This window comes from Mastomys coucha, unplaced genomic scaffold (genome assembly GCF_008632895.1).
Source record: "Mastomys coucha isolate ucsf_1 unplaced genomic scaffold, UCSF_Mcou_1 pScaffold19, whole genome shotgun sequence".
NCBI lineage: Eukaryota > Metazoa > Chordata > Mammalia > Rodentia > Muridae > Mastomys > Mastomys coucha.
The window spans coordinates 19,672,701-19,693,299 of NW_022196901.1; the positions used below are offsets into that span (position 1 = coordinate 19,672,701).

The 20,599-nt window shown below is 48.8% G+C and overlaps 1 protein-coding gene across 5 annotated transcripts in view; it reads right to left on the reverse strand.

The window, feature by feature from the left end:
• The window catches only part of Prkag2 (protein kinase AMP-activated non-catalytic subunit gamma 2), a 254,264-nt gene that overhangs the window by 80,148 nt on the left and 153,517 nt on the right, over nt 1-20,599 (reverse strand). For all 5 annotated transcript variants that reach the window (XM_031380198.1, XM_031380197.1, XM_031380200.1 and 2 more), the window contains one exon: nt 10,797-11,014. In XM_031380198.1, the coding sequence (XP_031236058.1) occupies nt 10,797-11,014 (218 nt within the window). The remainder of the gene's footprint in view (nt 1-10,796; nt 11,015-20,599) is intronic.

The window sequence follows — 20,599 nt, forward strand, 5'->3', positions numbered from 1 at the left end:
TCAGAGTCAAGCTGTTTCTGTGATCCTGTGATTCTGGGATCCTGTGACCCTGGGCTTGTTAGAGCACCCGGGAGTAGAGCTTCCTCAGGGTGTTTTGGGAATGAATGTAGAGTTTGCGCCCAATGTCTGCTCAGGGCACTGGCAGGCCCAGACAGACCGGAAGCAACCCAAGCCATTGGGCTGGCAGAGTTCCTGTGTGCCTGGGTCCTGCTAGTCCCAGTTACTCCTGGTATTGGGACAGATGTTGTGTCCTCCTCACCTCTGATCCTGGGTGTGTTAGAGTGCCTGTGAGTGGAGCTTTCTCTGGATGTTGTGGGACAGGAAGGAACCTGAGCCACTGGGCTGGTGGAGTTACTGTGTACCTGGGTCCTGCTAGTCCCTGTTACTCCTGGTATTGGGACAGATGTTATGTCCTCCTCACCTCTGATCCTGGGTGTGTTAGAGCGCCTGAGAGTAGAGCTTCCTCTGGGTGTTGTGAGACTGAAAGGAACCCGAGCCATTGGGCTGGCGGAGTTCCTATGTGCCTAGTCCCGCTGGTTCCAGTTATTTCTGGTCAGACAGATGTTGTGTCCATCTCACCTCTGATCCTGGGCATGTTAGAGTGCCTGGGAGTGAAGCTTTCTCTGGGTGTTGTGGGACTGGCTGCGGAGCTTGCGCCCAAGGTCTGCTCAGGACACCAGCCCAGACAGACCGGAAGGAACCTGAGCCACTGGGCTGGCAGAGTTCCTGTGTGCCTGTTCCTGCTGGTCCCAGTTTCTCCCCCACACAATGATTTTTAAATGAGTGTTTTCCTGCAAGAAGCTCCCGCCCCTGCAGCCTCAGTGCAGCCATGGCGGTCTCATGGCCGCTGCTTTATTTCCTGGTTCCTTTCTTAGTTTCCTTCATGAACTCCACCCTACAGCCTGTTGTTAATGAAATCTTTTTTTAGAAAATTACGTTAACTTCTGTTGCATATGCCAGTGTGTATAGTATACATGTGCATACAGATGTGTGTAGGTGCATGAACATGTGTGTGCATGTGTGGATATTCAAAGCTCATATCCAGAGTCTTCAACTGCTTGCCATGTTCTTTGAGGCAGGGTCTACCAACTGAACTCAAAGCTTGCCCACACAAGTAGTCTAGCTAGCCAGCTTAGCCTGGGGAACCCCATCTCTGCCTTCTGAGGGCTGGAATTACATGTGGGTCCCACACCTATGTAGCATCTATGTGGGTTCTGGGGATTCCACCCTTGTCCTTAAGCCTGCTTTTCAAGTGGTTTACCCACTGAATCACGTCCCCTGCCCCTGAGGGAATCCTCTGACTGGAGGCAAGTGCACATGCACTTGTGTTGGCTGATTTTCCATCCCTACATAAAGAAAAAATACCTGAGATGATTGCTTATAACCGTTTTGGCTCACAGCTTGGGAGGGTCCCATGTCACTGCTTGGCTCACAGCTCTGAGTCCCTGGCAAGGCAGCTTTTTATGACAGGAGCCTATGGTGAGTCATACCATTTACTCACACTGCACGCCATGGGGACAAGACAGGAGGCTGGGCCTCTACTCTCTATGCTCCTAGCAACCTAAAGACTGTCCCACAGGGCCCTATCTCTTAAAGGCTGCACTACCTAATGACAACACTATTCTGGGGGTCAAGCATTTTACCAGAGGACCCTGAGTAACATTCTATGTCTAAACAGTAACATTTCTCTAAAAACCCGTGGGGAGAAGACAGTGACAAACACAGCCTATTCTCACACAGGGACATGTAGATAGCTGCCATCTTCCCTAACCTTGTCACCCAATCTTCTCTATCAGGCTTGAAGTGATTTGCATATTTTTATTACCCCTCTGAGGGGAGAAGAGTCCCAGGCATCGAATCCTAATTATACAGACTATCTCCTGGTTCCCCAACTCCATGTGCAGCCAGGCTCCCAGGTCTCCTGAGAGGTAGGACCAGTGGCCAAGCCCACTGCACTCTGTGCTGGGCCTGGTCTCACAGCCTCAGAACAAAGCTCTCCTACTTGTCTCCTGTCTTTCTGGGGACCAGCTTCACTGTGCTCACTGGACTTTCTCATAATTAACTGCACACCAGTATAAAGGGAAGCTCTGACATGGATTTGCCAGGGCTTAGTTAACTTCTCAAGAAAAGCCACATGGAAATCCCTTGGGCTTTGCTGGGCTGTGGCTCTAGCATGGGCGAACTCAGGAAAGAGGATAAGAGTGTGCCAATCAAACTTCATGAAATGAAGTGATAGGCCAGATATGGCTCAGGGGACAGGGTGGGCCAAGCCTGGAATTAGGCGTATGAACTAAGGATGAGTCACCATGGGGTGGAGAGGCAAGATTCCAGCACTTGTCTTCAGAGAGAGCAATACTATGCTGAGAACATGGCTGTGGAGTCGAGATGCCATGGTTCACATGTTGGCTTCCACACTTGCTAACCCTTCAATGAGTGACCATGTGTAGTCATCTTACTGGATCCTTGTCACAGCCTGTGGCAAGCTCTGCGTTTCCATCCAGCAGAGGCATGGGGTGAGGGGTTGTAAGTACAGGACCCATAAATCATTTCTGTAGCTCTCTAACAGGCCCAGCCGCTCTCATCACCACACCATCCTTCCTCTTCTCCCTCCGGCATCACTCACTTCTCTCTACACCAAACCTGGCAGGACAACAACTCAGACTCCCGGCCCGTGCTCTGCTATCTCACTCTCTCAGGAACCCTGCCATCTGGTTCCCACCCTGTCTGGGCCTGTGAGCCTCCCTCCCTCTGTCCGTCTGTCCCTCCCTCTCTCCCCCCTCCTCTTTCCTTCCCTCCCTCCCTCCCTCCCTCCCTCTTTCCCACCCTCTTCCCTCCCTCTGTCCGTCTGTCCCTCCTTCTCTCCTGCCCTCCTCCCTCCCTCCCTCCCTCCTTTTCTTCTCCTTCTCTTCCATTCTCTTCCATCCTCCCCACCCCTTTCTTCTTTCTTTCCTGTTATTTAATAAAGTCAGTGCACAAAGTGATGTGCTTTGTTGTGGTATTTTCTTACATAGTTTTGGTTGGGCTTCTTCTTGACTCCCCAGGCTCTGCCTCCTGCTGGTCCCCATTTTCCTTCCTCTCCAACATCCCCTTTTCCCTCTCCTGATTGTTTCATGTCACACACACACTCACAAACACATACTCACATAGATACAGACACACATACTCATAAACACTCACACACATACACAAACACATGCACACACACACACACCAACACACATTCGAAAACACAGACACACTCACAGATACACAGACACATATACAGAGGCACACTCACAAATACACACACGCTCACATGCATGCACACACACACACACACACTGTTAAACCCCATGATCTGCACAGTAGAGTCTATTTGTCTTTCTGAGTCTGGCTTATTCATTAGCACATAATTTCCCATTCAATCCATCTTCCTGCAAACACCGTGATTTTGTTTTTCTTCATGGCTGGATAAAATTCCACCACATCTGTTTACACCACAATTCTCTTATCCTCTCATCTGTTGGTGGATACCCAGGTTGATTCCATTCCTTTGCTATGGTGAACAATATAACAATAAACATGGATGTAGAGTATCCCATGACCGTGGCAGTTTCTTATACAAGAAACACACAGAGTTAAGGTCCGAGGCAGAAGCAGGCAATACCAGCCCAAGACAGGGCAGACAGCCATTTGTGTTCCATCCCACAGCAGTGAGACTGTTGGAAGACTGCTATAGTAAGCTGCAGGAGACACCCCATCTCTGTATCACACCAATGTCCTAAGTGTGATCTCTCAGCCATAGGCAGGGTTACTCAGTTATACTGGAACATCCAAGGGGGATCCTATAGTAGCTCTTGTCATGGTTAGAGGACGTGGCTGAGGTGGATTTAGCCAGAGGTGTGTTGGTGTGTGGCTCTGTAGAAGAATAAAGCCATCCTGAGAGACAGAGACAGAGAGAGACAGACAGAGACAGAGAGAGACACAGAGAGAGAGATAGTATATCCTTGGCACTCAGCTACCCTGGAGGCAAGCGCACACAGGATTCTTTAAGACCAGTTATCGCTTAGAGAAATGGGTGAAGTGCCTGTCTTAGGCTCTGCCTTCTTTTCTGTTCCAGGACTGAAGATCCCCACCGTGCAGGGACCAATGGAAAATGCAGCCCAAAACTCTTGAAGTTAGAACAGCTGTTCTTTGGCTGTCCCTTCTCGGCGACACAGAAGCCCCAACTTTGTGGCCCTCACACCAACAAACCCTCTTAGCAGCTCCTGCCCCTTGTCACACATCAGTTCTCACCACCACCCTCATACACACACACTATTTTTAAAATATCTAATCTGTAGTGAGCAACGAGTGATAGAAACATTAGTTTGCCATCTCTGGACAGACACAATCCAAGGCAAATCCTTATTAGGCCATCACTGGGTACTTGAAGTGGTAGACAGGAATGTAAAACCAAAGCAGTATATGCAAAAACTTCTTAATGTAATGAAATTAGAAATATTTATAGATTTCTAGAATATTTTTCCTTTAAAAGTTAAAGAATGATGTCAGGTTGGGGAAGTAGCTCATTGGGTGGTGTTTGTATAGCACGCACGAAGCCTTGGGTTTTACCCTAAGCACCACACAAAGCAGGCCGAGTGGTGTAGACCCATAGTCCCAGCACTGGGGTAGTAACAGGAAGATTCCCAAGTCCAGGGTCATCCTCAGCTATACCGTATGAGGTCAACCTAGGGTAAGAGACTTTGTCTGACAAACACTTTTAATTGGTACATATTTGTATTGTTTATAGGATGATGGCTTGTCCAGGTATGTAATAGCTAAGGAGCAAACCAGAGTGAAGAGCTTTTCTACCTTAAGCAGATTAACACAAAATAGAAGTCTGTGTCAAGGAGATGGCATAGCCCATAAAGTGCTTGTTATATTAGCATGAGGACTAGAGTTCAAACCCTAGCACCCATATAAAATACAGGAGCTTATAATCCCAACACTAGGGCACTAGAGCCAGGGAGTGGTCATCCACTCTGGTAGAATCAGTGAGCCAAAGATTTGGTGAGAGACCCTGTCTCAAAATACAAGGGGGAGAGCGATTAAGAAAGACACCTTGGGTCAGCCTCTGGCTCCCACATGTATGCACACACACTTGCACTGACACATATGTATGTATGTACACACACAGACACGCACACAGACACACACACACAGACACACACACACACACTCAGGCTATTCATCTCAAATAATCTTGAAAGGCTGACTGATCAGAGATTCCTACCAGTATTAAGGTTACATAAACAAGAGATCTTGCCAGTGAAGTCAGTTGACACAGTTTTTTTTTTTTTTTTAAAGATTACCTTTTGCTCAGGTCACTTTCCCACAAGGAAACAAATGTTAGCTATCTATTATCATGTAACAACTGCCCGGTATCTCAGAGGCTCAAGACAGTAATTAATTATGTGAGTGGATTGCCTTTCTCTCACATTGAAGCTTTATCCTCCACTCCTGTGTTCTGTGAAGACAGAACCTTTAAAGTGGTAATTACAGCAAAAAAAGAGACTTGAAATGTAGCTAGATGCACACTTAAAATGCACAAGACTGTCAGCTCCATACCCAGCCTTGAAACAAAGTAGAATGATGTCATAGGGTAGTCCCAAAGGACTGGAGGGGATACGAGGGGTGCAAGCACACAGAGAAGAGGCTACAAGAGAACACTGGGAAAGCTCTGCAGGTCAAGAGGCAAGGCCTCCAAGAGACCAGACTCTCCAGACATTGGACTGTATTAATCAGCTTTGTATTACTACAATAGAACACGGGGCACAAACTGCTTCTGAGGTAAAGAGAAGTTTATTTTGGCTCAGAGCTGTGGAGATCTAAGCTCATGGGCGCAGAGCTTGATTTCTGCTGGGACCGTATCATGGCTTAGGGTCTTCCCTTACCTCTTTCTAGGGTTACTTCTGTAATGAGACTCATCCTCCAAGTCCTTCAAGGGACTCTGACTCTGACATAGGTCAAACATGAAATCCCAAGACCAGGGCTATAGCTTAGTGGTAGAGTGCATGCTTAGCAGGAACAGTGTGTGTGTGTGTGTGTGTGCAAGTGTCTCTATGCTGGTACATATGGACACACTTTAATGGTCAACTTGATATAACCAGAGTCACCTGGGAAGAGAGTCTCATGAGGGAGTCTCATTAAGAGACTGTTTACACTGGGTTGGCCAGTGCACACGCCTGTACAATACTGTCTTAATTGATGTGGGAAGGAAGCATCATCCCCATGGGGTAGCACCATTCCCTAGGCAGTGAGTCCTGATCCTTATAAGAGTGGAGAAATTGAGCTGACTACAAACAAGCACGTGAGCATCTCTGCAGCCCCTACATCAAACCTCTTGAAGGAGTCATACTGTCTTTCACCTCTCCAGTGTGTGTCTTTCGCCCTGGGCCATGCAGGGGTCCAGAGACAGGCTTGCCAAGTTTATAGTGAAACGAGGTGACATCATCCTTTGGCTTCTGTGTTGTTCTTCCCTTCCTGCCAGAACCCCTTCCCCGTAGCTGCCCACTCTCCTTGATTCTCTCTTCGCCAGCCACATGTTTTCTGCATCATTTCATACACCATCGCTACCTCAATGTTTTATATTTATAGTAAGATGCTTCCCCTTGAACACAGGAGCCACAGTGTCCAAAGCAGCTGACGCCTACTCACAGATACAGACTTCCACAGCCCTTTGGTCTCCCAACACAACAAATCCACTCCATCTGGTCAAGGCAGAGTTTTTAGAATCAACCTTGACTCTTCTTTTCCTCCTCCAGTTACTTATGCCAGATGCCAAATGCCTTCTGCTTCTTCCTGCTCAGAGCTCTGAGTTCCACTGTATTCTCTCTGCCTTCGCCTGCTACCAGGCCTCTACCTAGCATGGACCTCTGCTCCTGCACATCCTATCTGATCTCAACAGCTAGCCAACATACATCCCAAACGCAAAGCTCGGTCACTGCTCCTCCCTACTGAGAAGGGGGCTGGGTCTGCCAGCCACTAAGATAGAATAGACCGCTCTTCCATAACAACTAAACAGGTTCTAGTATGTTTGATTGTCCTCCCACCCCAAACTGCCTTCCTTTGTTTAATTAGGGGTTTTATATTGAAGCCGCATGTCCCATACACAGATGAGTGTTGCTCATGGCTGTGTCATCTCTCACCCAAGCGAGCACCAGATCTGGTGCTTGTCCTTTTAAAGCAGGGCCTCACATCTCACATTGCTTAGACCACCTTTAGGGTTACTAGGTAGGTGGGGATGACCTTGAACCTCTGATCCTCTTGTCTCCACTTTTCAAGTACTAGGATCATAAGAATCCTGTACCCGGCCTGCTTATGTGGTGCTGGAGACTCACAGACCATGGGACTTCACGCTCTCTCACAAGCACTTTACCGACTGAGCCACATCTCCAGCCTGTATTTATTTATTGAATAAATAAAGTATTTCAGTAAGTGTTGTCACTAAAGACTAATTAGTCACCCCATCCCTTTCTAACTTTAGGACAAAATTCATGGGAGTTGACTTTAGAAAAAATTATCTTCAGGGCCCCCGTTTATGGAAGGAGTCTCTTGGCTCCTATTCTAAAGAGCAGAGATAAATTATGTTGAAATATATTTAGGGCTCCAGAAATTTCAAGCAGCTCATATCTTTCCATGAAGATTATGCCAGTCCCAAAGTTAACAAAGTCAGCCAAGCTCTTAAGGAACAGCACAGAAATGAAAGCTTCTAACAAAATCCAATTACAAAGGGATACATTTGTATGAATGTCAAATAGCCCCCCTGCTCCACTGTGGCTGCAGAGGCTGTGTGCCAGGTGGGGGCAGCTCTCCTAGGATGACAGTTACAGATGGTAAGGTCTGTTAATGGCAAGTACCCAAAAGGGACATCCTTTTCTGATTTTTTTTTGTGTGTGTGTGATATATGTGTGTTACGATGTATGTATGTGTTGTGTCCATGTATATGAGCATGCATGTGAAGGCCAGAGTTGGACATCAGATGTATTCTTCTCTGGTTCTCCACCTTATTTCTGGAACAGGGTCACTTCACCTTAAGGCTTACCTCAGGTTGATTAATTCAGCTTGGTTTGAGGACCAGCGATCTCCAAGAACCTATTTGTCTGCTTTCCTCCTCACCCCAGACCTGAGGTTACAGATTCCTGTCACTGCACCAGCTTTTACAGAGGTGCTGGGGATCCAGAATCAAGTCCTCATGTTTGTGTGGCAGGTACTTAACCTGCTAAGCCATCTCCTTAGCTCTGTTCCAATTCCTGAAACACAACATTTTGAAACGGAAGTGGGGAGCCCTGCTGGTCATCCTGGTTTCCTGGACAAGCTCATTGTTTTGCTGTTGGGAGGCACACACCATCCAGGTTTCAGCAGAGAGTCATGTAAACATGCAGTTCTGTGACATAAATGTATCCACATTGTCATGGAGCCCTCACAGCCTCCATCTCTGAGACCACCTTATCTTCCCAAAGGGAAACATCCATTAAAGACGTCACCTAGGGCTCCTGAGATTGGTTCAGTGGGAAATGGTTATTGCTGCTAAGTCAGAGGACCTGACTTGATCTGTGAGATCCACATGGTAGAAGAAAAGAGACTGGGAGATTATCATTGTCATCTGACCTCTACACAAGTGCAGTGACACACATACCACATCCCACCCTCCAAATAAACAAAATGTAATTAAAAAAAATGTCACTTTTAACTCCTGGGAAACCAGCATTCCATTTTCTGTATGGGGATCTTATGTAAAGGAGACCATGAAGTATTTGCCCTTTGGTGTCTGGCCTTCTTCTCAGCATGACAGCCTTGACCCATAGTCAGGGTCTGTCTGACACCCAGGTCCAGCCAGTCACAGTTCTCTGTGTCTCTCTGCTTACTTAAGCTCACAGCACTCCTCCAGACTCAGCTCAGCTGGTTTGTCTGCTCCAGCTGTTAATCCCAGCCACCAGCTTACTGCTCTGACTTAGCTTTTTGCCTGAGAACTACTTAATACACTGCCAGCAAGGATGTGAGCTCTGGAGGACAGAGCGATGCATGGCAGTTTAACCCTTGCCAGACAAATGACCACTGCCAAGCATCCTTGAACGAACAGAGGAGTAATCACGGTATGTTCTCTGCTTGGCAAATACATTTTCTCCCCTAAGATATCGACTGTTATGGGCTGCATGATGTCCCACAAGTGGACACGCTGGTGTTTAACTGCAGTGTCCTCAAGTGGCACTCTTACTTGGAAATAAGATCTTTGTGGATGTCACCAGGTTAAAATGAAGCATTGAGGCAGACTCTGACCTAAGATGATTAGTGTCTTAAGGAAAGGGACATGTGTTCGCAAGCAGACACGGAGGAAAGAAAGGTGGGTTAGGAGGTGGAATTAGGATCTAAAAAATTAGGCTGCTAGATGCTGGGAGAGAAAAAAAGCTCGGGAGCCTGGAGAAGGCATGGCCCCACCCAACACTCACTTTGGCCTTTTAGCTTCAGAACTGTGTGGAAGTTGAGTGTGCTGGTTTAAGTCTTTGGTATTTGGGATACTTGTCTCTCTTTTCCACAGGTATGGAACCTGTTGGTTTAATAGACTGCAGGAAACATATGAAGCAAGAGTGCCTCTGTATTGGATATGCATGTCTTGTTTGGGCTGTCTAAAGATGTAACAAACCAACATTGCATAGAGCTTACTTTGTGTTATCGATTTTGCTATCCCAAGATGGTTTAAAAAAATACAGAGGAATGTGCCTAGGCACCACGTCAAAACCGTGCCATTTTATAAAAGGGATGGAGCACACAGGATCTCGGTGCTGTGATGGTCCTGGAACTAGTTTCCAGCGAGCCTGTGTCTTGTCACAGCACCAGGAAAAGGAACCCCCGTGACTGAATGGCATGGCCTCACTGGGCTCAGGACCATTCTGCATCTCTGATAGCACCTAACTGAAGCCAACAGGCTACCACCCTGAGGGGCTCCACGCTTGTGCAATATCTAGGTGTAGGGGGAATCTGGCCTCTTCCATCAATAACCCCAGACCTTCTCAGGTAATCTCTGATACCCATGGAGACATGTTGTCCCACTTCCCACCAAGTGAGTAAGTTTCCAAGAACCTATCTCAAGTCAGGTGATGTCAGACCTTAAAACTCTAGAAAATAATCCTTTTTTCCTCTCCTCTCTTCTCCTCTCCTCTCCTCTCCTCTCCTCTCCTCTCCTCTCCTCCTCTCTCCCTCCCTCTCTCTCTCTCTCTCTCTCTCTCACCTTCTTCGTCCCTCCCTCCCTTCCCCTCTCCTCCCTCCCGTCCCCTTTCCTCCTGTCCTCTCCCTTTCCTCCTTCCCTCTCCCTCCCTCCCTCCCTCTCTCCCTCCCCCCTCCCTCCCTCCCTCCTGCCTCTCATCTTCTTTTGTCCCTCCCTCCTCTCCCCTTTCCTCCTGTCCTCTCTCTTTCCTCCTTCCCTCTCTCCTTCCTTCCCTCCCTCCCTCCCTCCCTCCCTCCCTATTTATTCTGCTCTGTTGGTGTTAGTTCAGCAGCCTAGTCAAGGTGAACCCAATGGTGCTCCTAAAGTATGGCTGTAAGAAGTGGAGGAGCAGACTTCCTCCTGGCCGTGCATGCTCCAAGTAGAGAGGATGGAACAGCTTCTCCTTTGATTCCTACAATGTCACCTAAACCTGCATGTTTTTCTCAGCCTGTGACTTATGACAGCGCAATTTACAAATGCTAGCCCTGGGCAGCTGAAGCTGGTGTGGGGAAGCACCGTCCTCCCTCCCATAGCCTGGTCCAGCCCCACCATGGGGGAGATGCAGACTTACGGTTCTCAGAGGAGCATGGTATGTCGGCGGCGAGGCCAGAGGAGGCCGCACTGGGCTCTGAAAGGCTAGGCAGAAGCGCTGGCCAGTGTCCGGAGGGGATGAGGAAGCATAGATGCGGCTTTCTAGACGTTCAGGCTCCTGCTTGTAGGACTCCAGGGGAAATGGGTGCTGCTTGGTCACTTGGGTGGGTGTTGATGGTGAAGAGGAGACGCTGGAGGCTGCAGGGAGGTGACAGAGCTCATTAGGGGTGTGGCCTTGGTGGAGGAGAGGGCTCTGTGTATCTAAGAGCCCATCCCTTCCTCTGACCACCCGAACAAGCAAACACAAAAATCAACCCTGAAATAGTAAATGTAGAAATCAAAGCAGAGTTTATTAATAAGTGTATTCATAGCCTCTTACAAGTTCAGAGTTCAGACCCTTACTGTCTATGCTGAGGTGCGAGCAGTGTTGGGGACATCATACAGTCCTGACTGTAGTCAGGAATGGCCTCACTCTCCCTTTGGCCAACACTACTCGCTCTCTTCTCCCTTGCCACCATGCATATGCCCACAGCAAACATCATGGAGCCATATTGGTGGAGGTTGCTTATAGGGAGATGCAGAGAGAGCTCATCAGAACCAAGGCCCCTGCTGCAGAAGTCACATAACAATATGAGTGAACCAGAAGGTGCTTGCCTTGCAAGCAAGAGGACCTGAGCTTAGAGTCCACATGAGAAAGTCAAGCTTGGTAGGGTGGTACATACTTTCACTCTTAGCACTGAGGGGTGTTGGCAGAAACAGGCAAATACTTGGGGTGCAGGCAGCTAGAGGGTACCCAAAGATGACCTCTGGCTCCATGTGCACATGCACACATGTAACCCCCAATATGTACACAAGAAATGTGGGCTGTAAACATTCCTAATTACATAACTCTGCATGCCTCTATCTCCACCTCGTGACTGCTGGGATTGAAGGCATGTGCTACCATGTCCAACACCTCTTCTCTGGTGAGGACACTTACGATCCTTTGTCAGGCCCACCACAACCCAGCAGAATCTCACCCAAACTTGACTAACCTGAAAGACTCCTATGTCTAAATAAAGTCACATTCACAGTATTGGGCAGTAGACACCAATGTATGCTTCCAGGGACACATTTGACCCATAATAGTTAACTGGCAACATAATTGGGCATACTTGCAACATAATGGGTAGGTCTCTGGGAATTTGAAGCCAGCCTGGCTTACATAGTGAGTTCCAGGTCAGCCAGGGCTCTATAGCGAGACTCAAAACAGGCAAGCAAGCAAACAAACAACAAAAGGAAAGAAAAAAGAGATGCACACACATGAAAACACACACACACACACAGTGTGGAGGAGATGCTGGAGATCCTTGGAGCAGCAGCTATGCATGCACACATCTGAGGAGGCAAGGGTAGGTGCCAACACCAGAGGCCAGAAGAGAAGGGACAGACTATGGAGGGATGTGGCACTGCCTATGCCACGATTTTGGACTATTGTTTTTCTTTCAGATAGGGTCTCATATACCCCAGAGGCTGGTCTTGAACTCACTATGTAGCTGACCAAGTCTTCAGCAGTGGGTCAGCCTACCCCTCATAGTGAGGTCAGAGCAGGCCAGCTCCACTTGTATGTATTAAACAGGAAAGAGTTCACATCCTCACAGTCACTGCCAGACCCTGAGTCCTACCTTGCTGCTGCTTCCCTCGTGGGCATCCCTGACCCACGATGGGCATGGGATGGGCTGATGAGGTGCAACACTGCAGGGTGGGCCAGATAAGTCAGGAAAAAAAAGAACACAAAAAACCCTAAAACCTGCACCACATAGTCATTCTAAGGATCCTTACTGGCAAGTCCTTCTAAGGCTGGGGGTTCCATGAGTCCAGATGGGGCAGTCCCCAGTGATTTCCAACCCCTCCTTGTCCCTCTTGGCTCACCCTGACAGAAAGAACTGATATTCAGTGTCCATGGACCACAGTCAAGCTTCTCTTGGACTGTAACTCCACGTAATCTCCACTTATGCTTTCTGGTCCAACCCACACACACATTTTCAAAGACACAGAACATGTACCTCCATGGGGATCATTTTTGCTGATCAAAACTACAGATGTGGAGCTAGGGAGACGTCTCAGTCTGCAAAGAGTTTGATTTGCAAGAGTGAAGGGCAGAATTTGACCTTCAGAAACCACTTAAAAACTAAAGCAATCAACCGCAGGCATAGTGGTGCGTGCTTGTAATCCCAGTTTTGGGAGGTAGAGACAGGAGGACCCCAGTGACTCACTTAGCATGCTTGGAAAATTCCAGGCCAAGTACAAGACCTTGTCTCAACAAACAAACAACCAACAAACAAGCCAAAACAATATGGATACCACCTGAAGAGCAAACCCAAGGGTGTCCTGTGAGCACACACACATGCACATGCTTGCAGCTCCCTTGATGAGCACACACCCCAGACAGATATGTTAGTTTATTTCTCAGAGCTGCTTCTCCTCATTGAGTGTCTGGGGTCATTATAGTGCTGATTTTGAAAGCAGAGCTCACACGCCCAACTGCTGTATTGAGTGGTAGAGTGAGTCACTGCAGCATAGTGCCTGACAGGAAGGAGTTGGCCTCCCCCTTACCCTCTATGTGAGGAAGCTGGTGAGCAGAAGAAGCAGAGAACCCTTGTCATGGGATGATACCATCTGGAGTTCTTGAGAAGGGGAAAGGATTTTATATGTACAGTGTTCGAATCCTGCCGATCTGCATATGTCTGCAGCATCCCTGGAAGGGAACAACCAGAGTGAAAGCTGTTCACTGACACTTTTTTTCTACTCCCATGCTTTCTGTTGTGGGTATCGTGATGTTTAATCTCCACTGTCAATTTGACTGCATTTAGAATCACCATGGGAACATATCTCTGGGTGTTTTCTGGAGAAGTTTAACTGGGTAGTGTCATTCCATGGGCTGGGTGTCCCAGATTGAACAAAGGAGAAATCTGTGCATCAGCACTCACTCTACTTTCAGACTGTAGAAACAATGTGACTGACCATGCTTCCTTCCCCTGCTGCTCTGCCTTCTCTGCTACAACGGATTGCACCCTCAGCGTGAGCTGAGAGACAACTGTTCCTGTCAGGAATTCTACAGGTATGTATTATGTATTTTGAAATTTACCCTTTCTATCCATTATTCTTTTATGAGCAGCTGGCCAGCCGTGCGTGTAAGCGCATGCCCACCCACCCTGTCCTCTCTCTAGCTCGGTGCAGCTTCTACCAGAGCTAGAGACAGGGCCTTGTTATCCTGAGCAGACTGCCGCCTGCAGAGTAAGGCTCCCCCCTTCCTTTCTGTTTCCACATCTTAGTCTGTCTGTCTGTCCATCTTTGCAAGAAGCTCTCTACTCACACCACTCTCCTGGAAGAGGCCCAGTCACCATTGGGTGAATGACCTCACCAACAGGGAACACAACCTACTGGCTCTTTGGATGGAAACAGTGCAAACTGCTGGGAGAGAATGGAGGCAGCTTGCTCAAGAGGGCGCACAAAGGCAGGAGCCACCAAGCTTCTCCCAAAGCTCTAATTCCTTGTAGGTGGTTTGTGTAAATGCTGGAAGATCCTAACCCCACCAGAGCAGAGGCCAGGAGAGGAGGCCAGAGGCCAGAGGCCATGGGGCACTGGCCCAGCCTGCCTGGGTGAGGAGCAACAGCGTGGCCTTTTCTGCTGGGACAGATACTGTGGCTGCATGACTCTCCACCGGCCTCAAGAAAACTCCCCTGACTCTTGCCAAGGCCATGGGGTACCTAACCTCTGCCCTGCTTTCCATCCTTAGCCAGGACCACCTATGGGGACACAAATGCAGTAAATCCATAGGCTCTGTCAGGCAGCTTTCTATGACTGCAACATATACCCAAGACAAGCAACTTATCAAGAGGAGAGGATTATCCTGGCTCACAGTTTCAGTTCAGAATAGGTGATCCTGCTGCTTTGGGCTAGTGGTGGCACAGTGTGACAAAAATGTGTGCCCATCCCATGATAAGGTCACAGAAGAGAAATACAAAGATACTAAGACCCACAATTTCCTTCAAGGGAACACCTCCAGTGCCTGAAGAAATCCCACCAGGCCCTATTGCTGACACTTCCCACAAAGTGGGAAGCCAGTCTCTAAAATGTGGGTCACTAGGAACAGTCCAGATACGGATGTAGCAGAGGGGGAAGGGAATGTGTGCAGTGAATGGACAGGTGACATGCCAGACGCAGGGCAATGCTCACACAAGCAAATACAGAGAACATGTGATCAGTGTCGGGCACAGGGGGAACCTGCCTAGAATAAAATATATGCCCCTCTCTCCCTGCTGGGTGATCTTCCAGTGCCCAGTCTTCCAGTATCCTGAAGAGTCCTGCTCTTACACTGCTGAGGTGCCAGCAGCTCCTCAGGCACCTACACCTCAGATGAAGGAGCCAGTGGTCAGAGGAAATTTAATTACTTATGCAACCCTGTTTGTTGAGTAAACAGAGGAGTTCATACGTCCTGACTCCAGTTCCCAAACTCCTTTACTGTAACTAAATTGAGATGCCACCAAGGGACAGGACTAAAGATGCAAACTCATGTGAAATTCCATCTCAGCCATGTGAACTTTCTCAGGAGGAGGGGCTCTACAAGCACACCTATTAGGAAGAGAGTCTGGAGGTGCCGAGTGCCTGGAAAAGGCAGGAAGAAGAGCTAAGGAACAGTGAAGGGTGTGCAGAGGGGGTGCTGGGCCTGGGCTCTGAGTGTTCTCCAGACTGGGTGACCTTGGGCAGGCAGCTTTCCATCCAAGCTGGCAGAAAGAGAGGGACAAAGATCAATTGTCACCCCATGGGTGCTGGCTTCTCAGGAGTTATTAGGGATGGTTCTTAGGCTGGTGAGAACATTCCTGGACAATTTTCTGTTTGAATATTGGTGTCACCATTAGGAAATCAAGGGGCAAGGGCTTCATGTCTCCATTCCCTTTACAACTCAAAGGTGCGGCATGTCCAGCCTTTTGATGTTGGGACGGGTGCTGTCACCTGTAAAGCTCATGCTCAATAACCACACCATCAAGCTACAAAATAAAATCATAAAAGAGTCTCATAATGTCTTGGTGAGTTTATGAGTGTGCTAGCCCACACTCACAGCTCTCCTGGGACGTGTGCTAGCCCACACTCACAGCTCTCCTGGGACGTGTGCTAGCCCACACTCACAGCTCTCCTGGGACGTGTGCTAGCCCACACTCACAGCTCTCCTGGGACGTGTGCTAGCCCACACTCACAGCTCTCCTGGGACGTGTGCTAGCCCACACTCACAGCTCTCCTGGGATGTGTGCTAGCCCACACTCACAGCTCTCCTGGGACGTGTGCTGTTTACTTAGATCGCTACTACTTTCTTTCTGGACAGACTACAATTTGGCTGTGTACAAGAGCAGGTGCTTGCTCTGCACATCAGTAGCTCCCAGCAGCTTCTGGGGCCCAGCTTGGTGCAGCAGGAAAGGGAGACCAGAGACCCACCACAGGTATGGTGTGTGAGGGGGTGGGAGGAGGGAAGGAACAAAAGTAGAATCAAAAGCCTATCCAGCACCTTTGAAACATCCTGTGTTGGGTGCATATGTTCCCCGGGCAGGAGGGGCTCAGAGAGGAGCAGCTAGCCCATAGCCAGAGGTGGGCAGGTTCTCTTGTAGACACCCGGAGACTGGACCTTTGACCTAGAGAGCAACACGGATGGTCTCCAGTGCAGGTGACTTTCATACCAGGTGGGCAATGCCCATAGTAACCCCAGAAGGGACCCAGATGGTTCCCCTGTCAGGTTTCCTCTGAGAAGGCATCCCTTCCCGCTTCTGAAGGTCTTTGCTGTGGGAAGTTGTCAGCTCTGAGGGTGAACAATGGCTCTGAGTTTTTCTTCTGGCTGTGGCCAAGTCCATGAATAAGCCCAGAGAGTGAAGAGAAATGGACCCTGGCAGCCACACAGAATGCCAGGCGAGTGTCTCCAGACACCAGGGAGCCATGGGCCGATGACTTCATAGGACCTGGCTGGCCATGCTGGACTGTGGCTGTGAGAGGGAGAAGGCTGGACAGAGATGTCAGTGGAGGGAAGTGAGCACTGGCCTTCCAGACTGCTGCGCAAAGCTGAAGCAGAGGCCTGGCATCAGAAGCTCTAAGCTCTGGGCCTGAATAGACCCCCTAACTCATCAAAAATGCCCGACAATGTGTGCACTGGAGAGCCAGCAGGCGCCATTAATACAAATCCCAGAAGAGGGGCAACGTGTCAGGAAGCCAAGTCCTCTTAGCCGTCTCTGATCACCTGCCTGGCTCTGGCAGGAGGGTGACAGCTTCCCTCAGACCTGGGCTTCCTCCGCCATGGCACCGTGAGGGTAGCAGCAGCCTTTCCCCGTTAGCAGATGGGGGCCTTCCTTGTGGAAGTCCAGGTCGCAGCCACCGCTCAGTACCCCTGAAGGCAGGTCAGCCAAGATGCAGTTAGGAAGCCATTCCAAGGGGTGCAGGGAAATGTGGCACTCCATCCACGGTAGTTTAAGAAGAGCCACAGATCATGAGGATTGCTTCTGAGATCTGGGTGCGCAGCTCAATTGGTGGAATGGCTTTCTACCACTGGCACTGGTTTTTAGCCCCAACACCCCGTAAATCTGGGCAGGGTGGTGCAGACCTGTAATCTCAGCATTGGAGAGGAGGCGGCAGGAGAATCAGAAGTTCAAGGTTGTCTTCAAATATGAAACCACGTTTAAGGGCAGGTTGAGATACATGAGACCCTATCTCAAAGACCAACTGACCAGCCAACCCCAAAGCAACCTAACATAAAAACACAAGCCCATGCCTACACACTAGCCTCCAGCGGTATTTTCCATGAGACAGTCTCCCACCCATGACTTCAATCATTTTTTGCCTTTTTCTCTAACCTACAATTTGAGTTGCTAGGTCACTCTTCTAGGCCACTGCTCCATCACCTGCCTTGGTGGGATGCATTCCAGAGGGATCTCAGCCCATTCCACCTGTCCTCATCCCTGGCTCCAGACTCTGGTTGGAACCTGAGCCTGTACCTGCTGCTGCCGTGTAAGAGAAACACATTAGTTTCCGGACCTTTTACACTCTTTAAAAACACACCATTTAATTCAACAACATCATCATCATCATCATCATCATCATCATCAATCATCATCATCATCATCATCATCATCATCATCATCATCATCATCATTTTGGTTTTTCGAGACAGGGTTTCTCTGTATAGCCCTAGCTGTCCTGGATCTCACTCTGTAGACTAGGCTGGCCTTGAACTCAGAAATCCGCCTGCTTCTGCCTCCCAAGTGCTGGAATTAAAGGCGTGTGCCACCACCGCCCGGTGCCTGTGACTTTTTCAGTGATGTTATAGGATACTGGAGACTTGAGAACACTTGAGCACAGTGATTCACGGTTGTTGTGTTGTCTGTGTCCTGTTCCAGCCCCTTTCAAAGGTTCCTCAAGGGCTCAAGATACAGCTCTCCATTGGTAGAGTGTCTGCCTAGCATACATGAAATCCAGTATTGTTAAAGTTAGCTCAGCTAATAAAGTGCCTACTGTGTGTGTTAGGACCTGAGTGTTTTCCCAGATTTCATGTTAAAAACTGGACCTGGAAGTGCGTGCTTATAAACCTATCACTTCAAGTGGAGACAGTTGAATCCCTGGAGCATGGGGACTTAGCCAGTCTGGCAACTCCCAGGATAGATAAGAGATACTGTCTATAAACAAACAAACAAACAAACAAGTAAATGAAAAAAAAAAGATGAATGGAGCCTGAAAAATAACACCTGAGATTGTCCTTGGCCTCTACCTGTACATGCACACATGTATGTACACTTCCCCCATATACACTTACATAAATACGCACACAGACATGCACACACACACACACACACACACACACACACACACACACACACACACATGCACATGCACACACTTGTTACATATGCAATCCGTCCAAGGCAGCCTGAGAGGTAAATCAGCTGTGCAATATGTACAATGTCCTGATGTGAAGAGTCAAGATGAAAACGTAAGGCCTGGAGGGGCAGGGCTAGAACCAGATGGGATGGAAATGCTATCCCAAGTCTCTACTGTCTGTCCTGGAGTCAACTGTCCTTACCTTGATTTGTGTCTTCAGATGTGTTAGCAGCATTTGCTGATTTATGATCCTAGTGAGGCATGCTTCTTTATTGAAGTCCCCCACTTGCATCCAGCCTTTTCTGCCCTTGTGTGTTGCTGCTCTAAGAGTGCCTAGCTAGCATCTAGTTGGCACCAACTATGTGTATGTTGTATATGTGCTTTGGAGTAGATCAACTCTATCTGTACCACGTCTTCTGTAGCTTTCTTCTGACTAGTCATATTGTGTTCGTTATGACTAGTCAACCCTAGTTGAAGAGGCTTCTAAGGGAACACAGGAAGCACACAGAAGACCCACCCTGTCAAGCAAATGACTTTGTTCCATATTCTGCTGCATTTCAATAATGTACTGGAATAACTGTATTAATATCCTCCGTCCCTGCCTTAGCTAGGTTTCTACTGTTGTGATAAAAACCCTGACCAGAAGCAACTTGGAGAGGAAAGGGCTTATTTGGCTTCTATATCCCAGGTCACTGTCTACAGAGTGGCCAAGGCAGGAACACAAGGCGGGAACCTCTGAGGCTCATGCCACAGAGGCATGCTGTTTACTGATCTGCATCTTATGGCTTGCCTAGCCTGCTCTCTTATACCACTCAGGACCACCTGCACAGGGATGGCACCACATCGCCCATGGGATGTGCGAGCCCCCTCCCCACATCAGTCATTAACCAAGGAGAAGCTCCCAAAGGCTTGCCCAGAGGTCAATCTGGTGGAGGCATTTTCTCAAGTGAGGTTCCCTCTTCCTAAACGACTCTAGCCTGTGTCAGGTTGACATTAAACTAAACCCACACATGAGGTCTGTGGATCTTGGGCTCTGGAAGGGTCCATCAGTTTAGCCCTGGGCAGCTATGTTCTCCCCTGCTGAGTCCCTGAGCAACACACTCTGCTCACTACCCAATGGAAGCCAGTGTGTGCCAGTGCTCTGTGCCCAGGGCAGTGAGAGCAAAGGCTGGTCAGCAGACGACGCCGACTATGCCTCGGAGCTCCTATCCCCATCAGCTCAGGCACATTTATCAGGGAGGTGGCTGGACTGCAGCTAGGCTGTGTCCAGTTAACAAACCCCACGTGCTTCAGCAGACACAGCTTGTGTCTAGTCAGTGCTGGCTGAAGAGAAACTTCCCTGGTCTATGTGCAAGTTCAGCAGGGTGGATAACTCATGTGGAAATCCTGGAGGGGAACCCTTTGTTTCCTTCACTGCCCTCCGGAGGAGGCCAAGGTGGCTAGGAAATCTAGGGTGGCCTCAGCCCTTTGTTTAAGAGGATGGACGCTCCATCATTAGGCAGTCTGTGGTAAGAACTTGAGGGCCTGGTGGTCCCCAGGCACAGGTCTGACCCTGAGGTCTGAGCTTCGCTGGTGTCTTCTAGGTTAAACTCTCTTGGCCCCTAACTCAACTTGGGTGGAGTTAGGTTCCATGGCCTCAGTGCTCAGAGATGCCACTGGGAGGGAACAGGGTGCTTTTCTGCACCCGAGGAAGGTCTGGCTGATCGTACTCTAACACATGTGTGATCTAGGAGCATCCCAGGGTGGAGCTGATCTGTCTGTACGAAGGACGCTCTAGGTCATGATCTCTAATAAGCCCTCACGAGTTTTCCCACTGACCTTGGAAAATTCTGCCTGCCTTCCATGTGAAGGTTTCACAAAAATAAATAAATAAATAAATAAATAAAATTG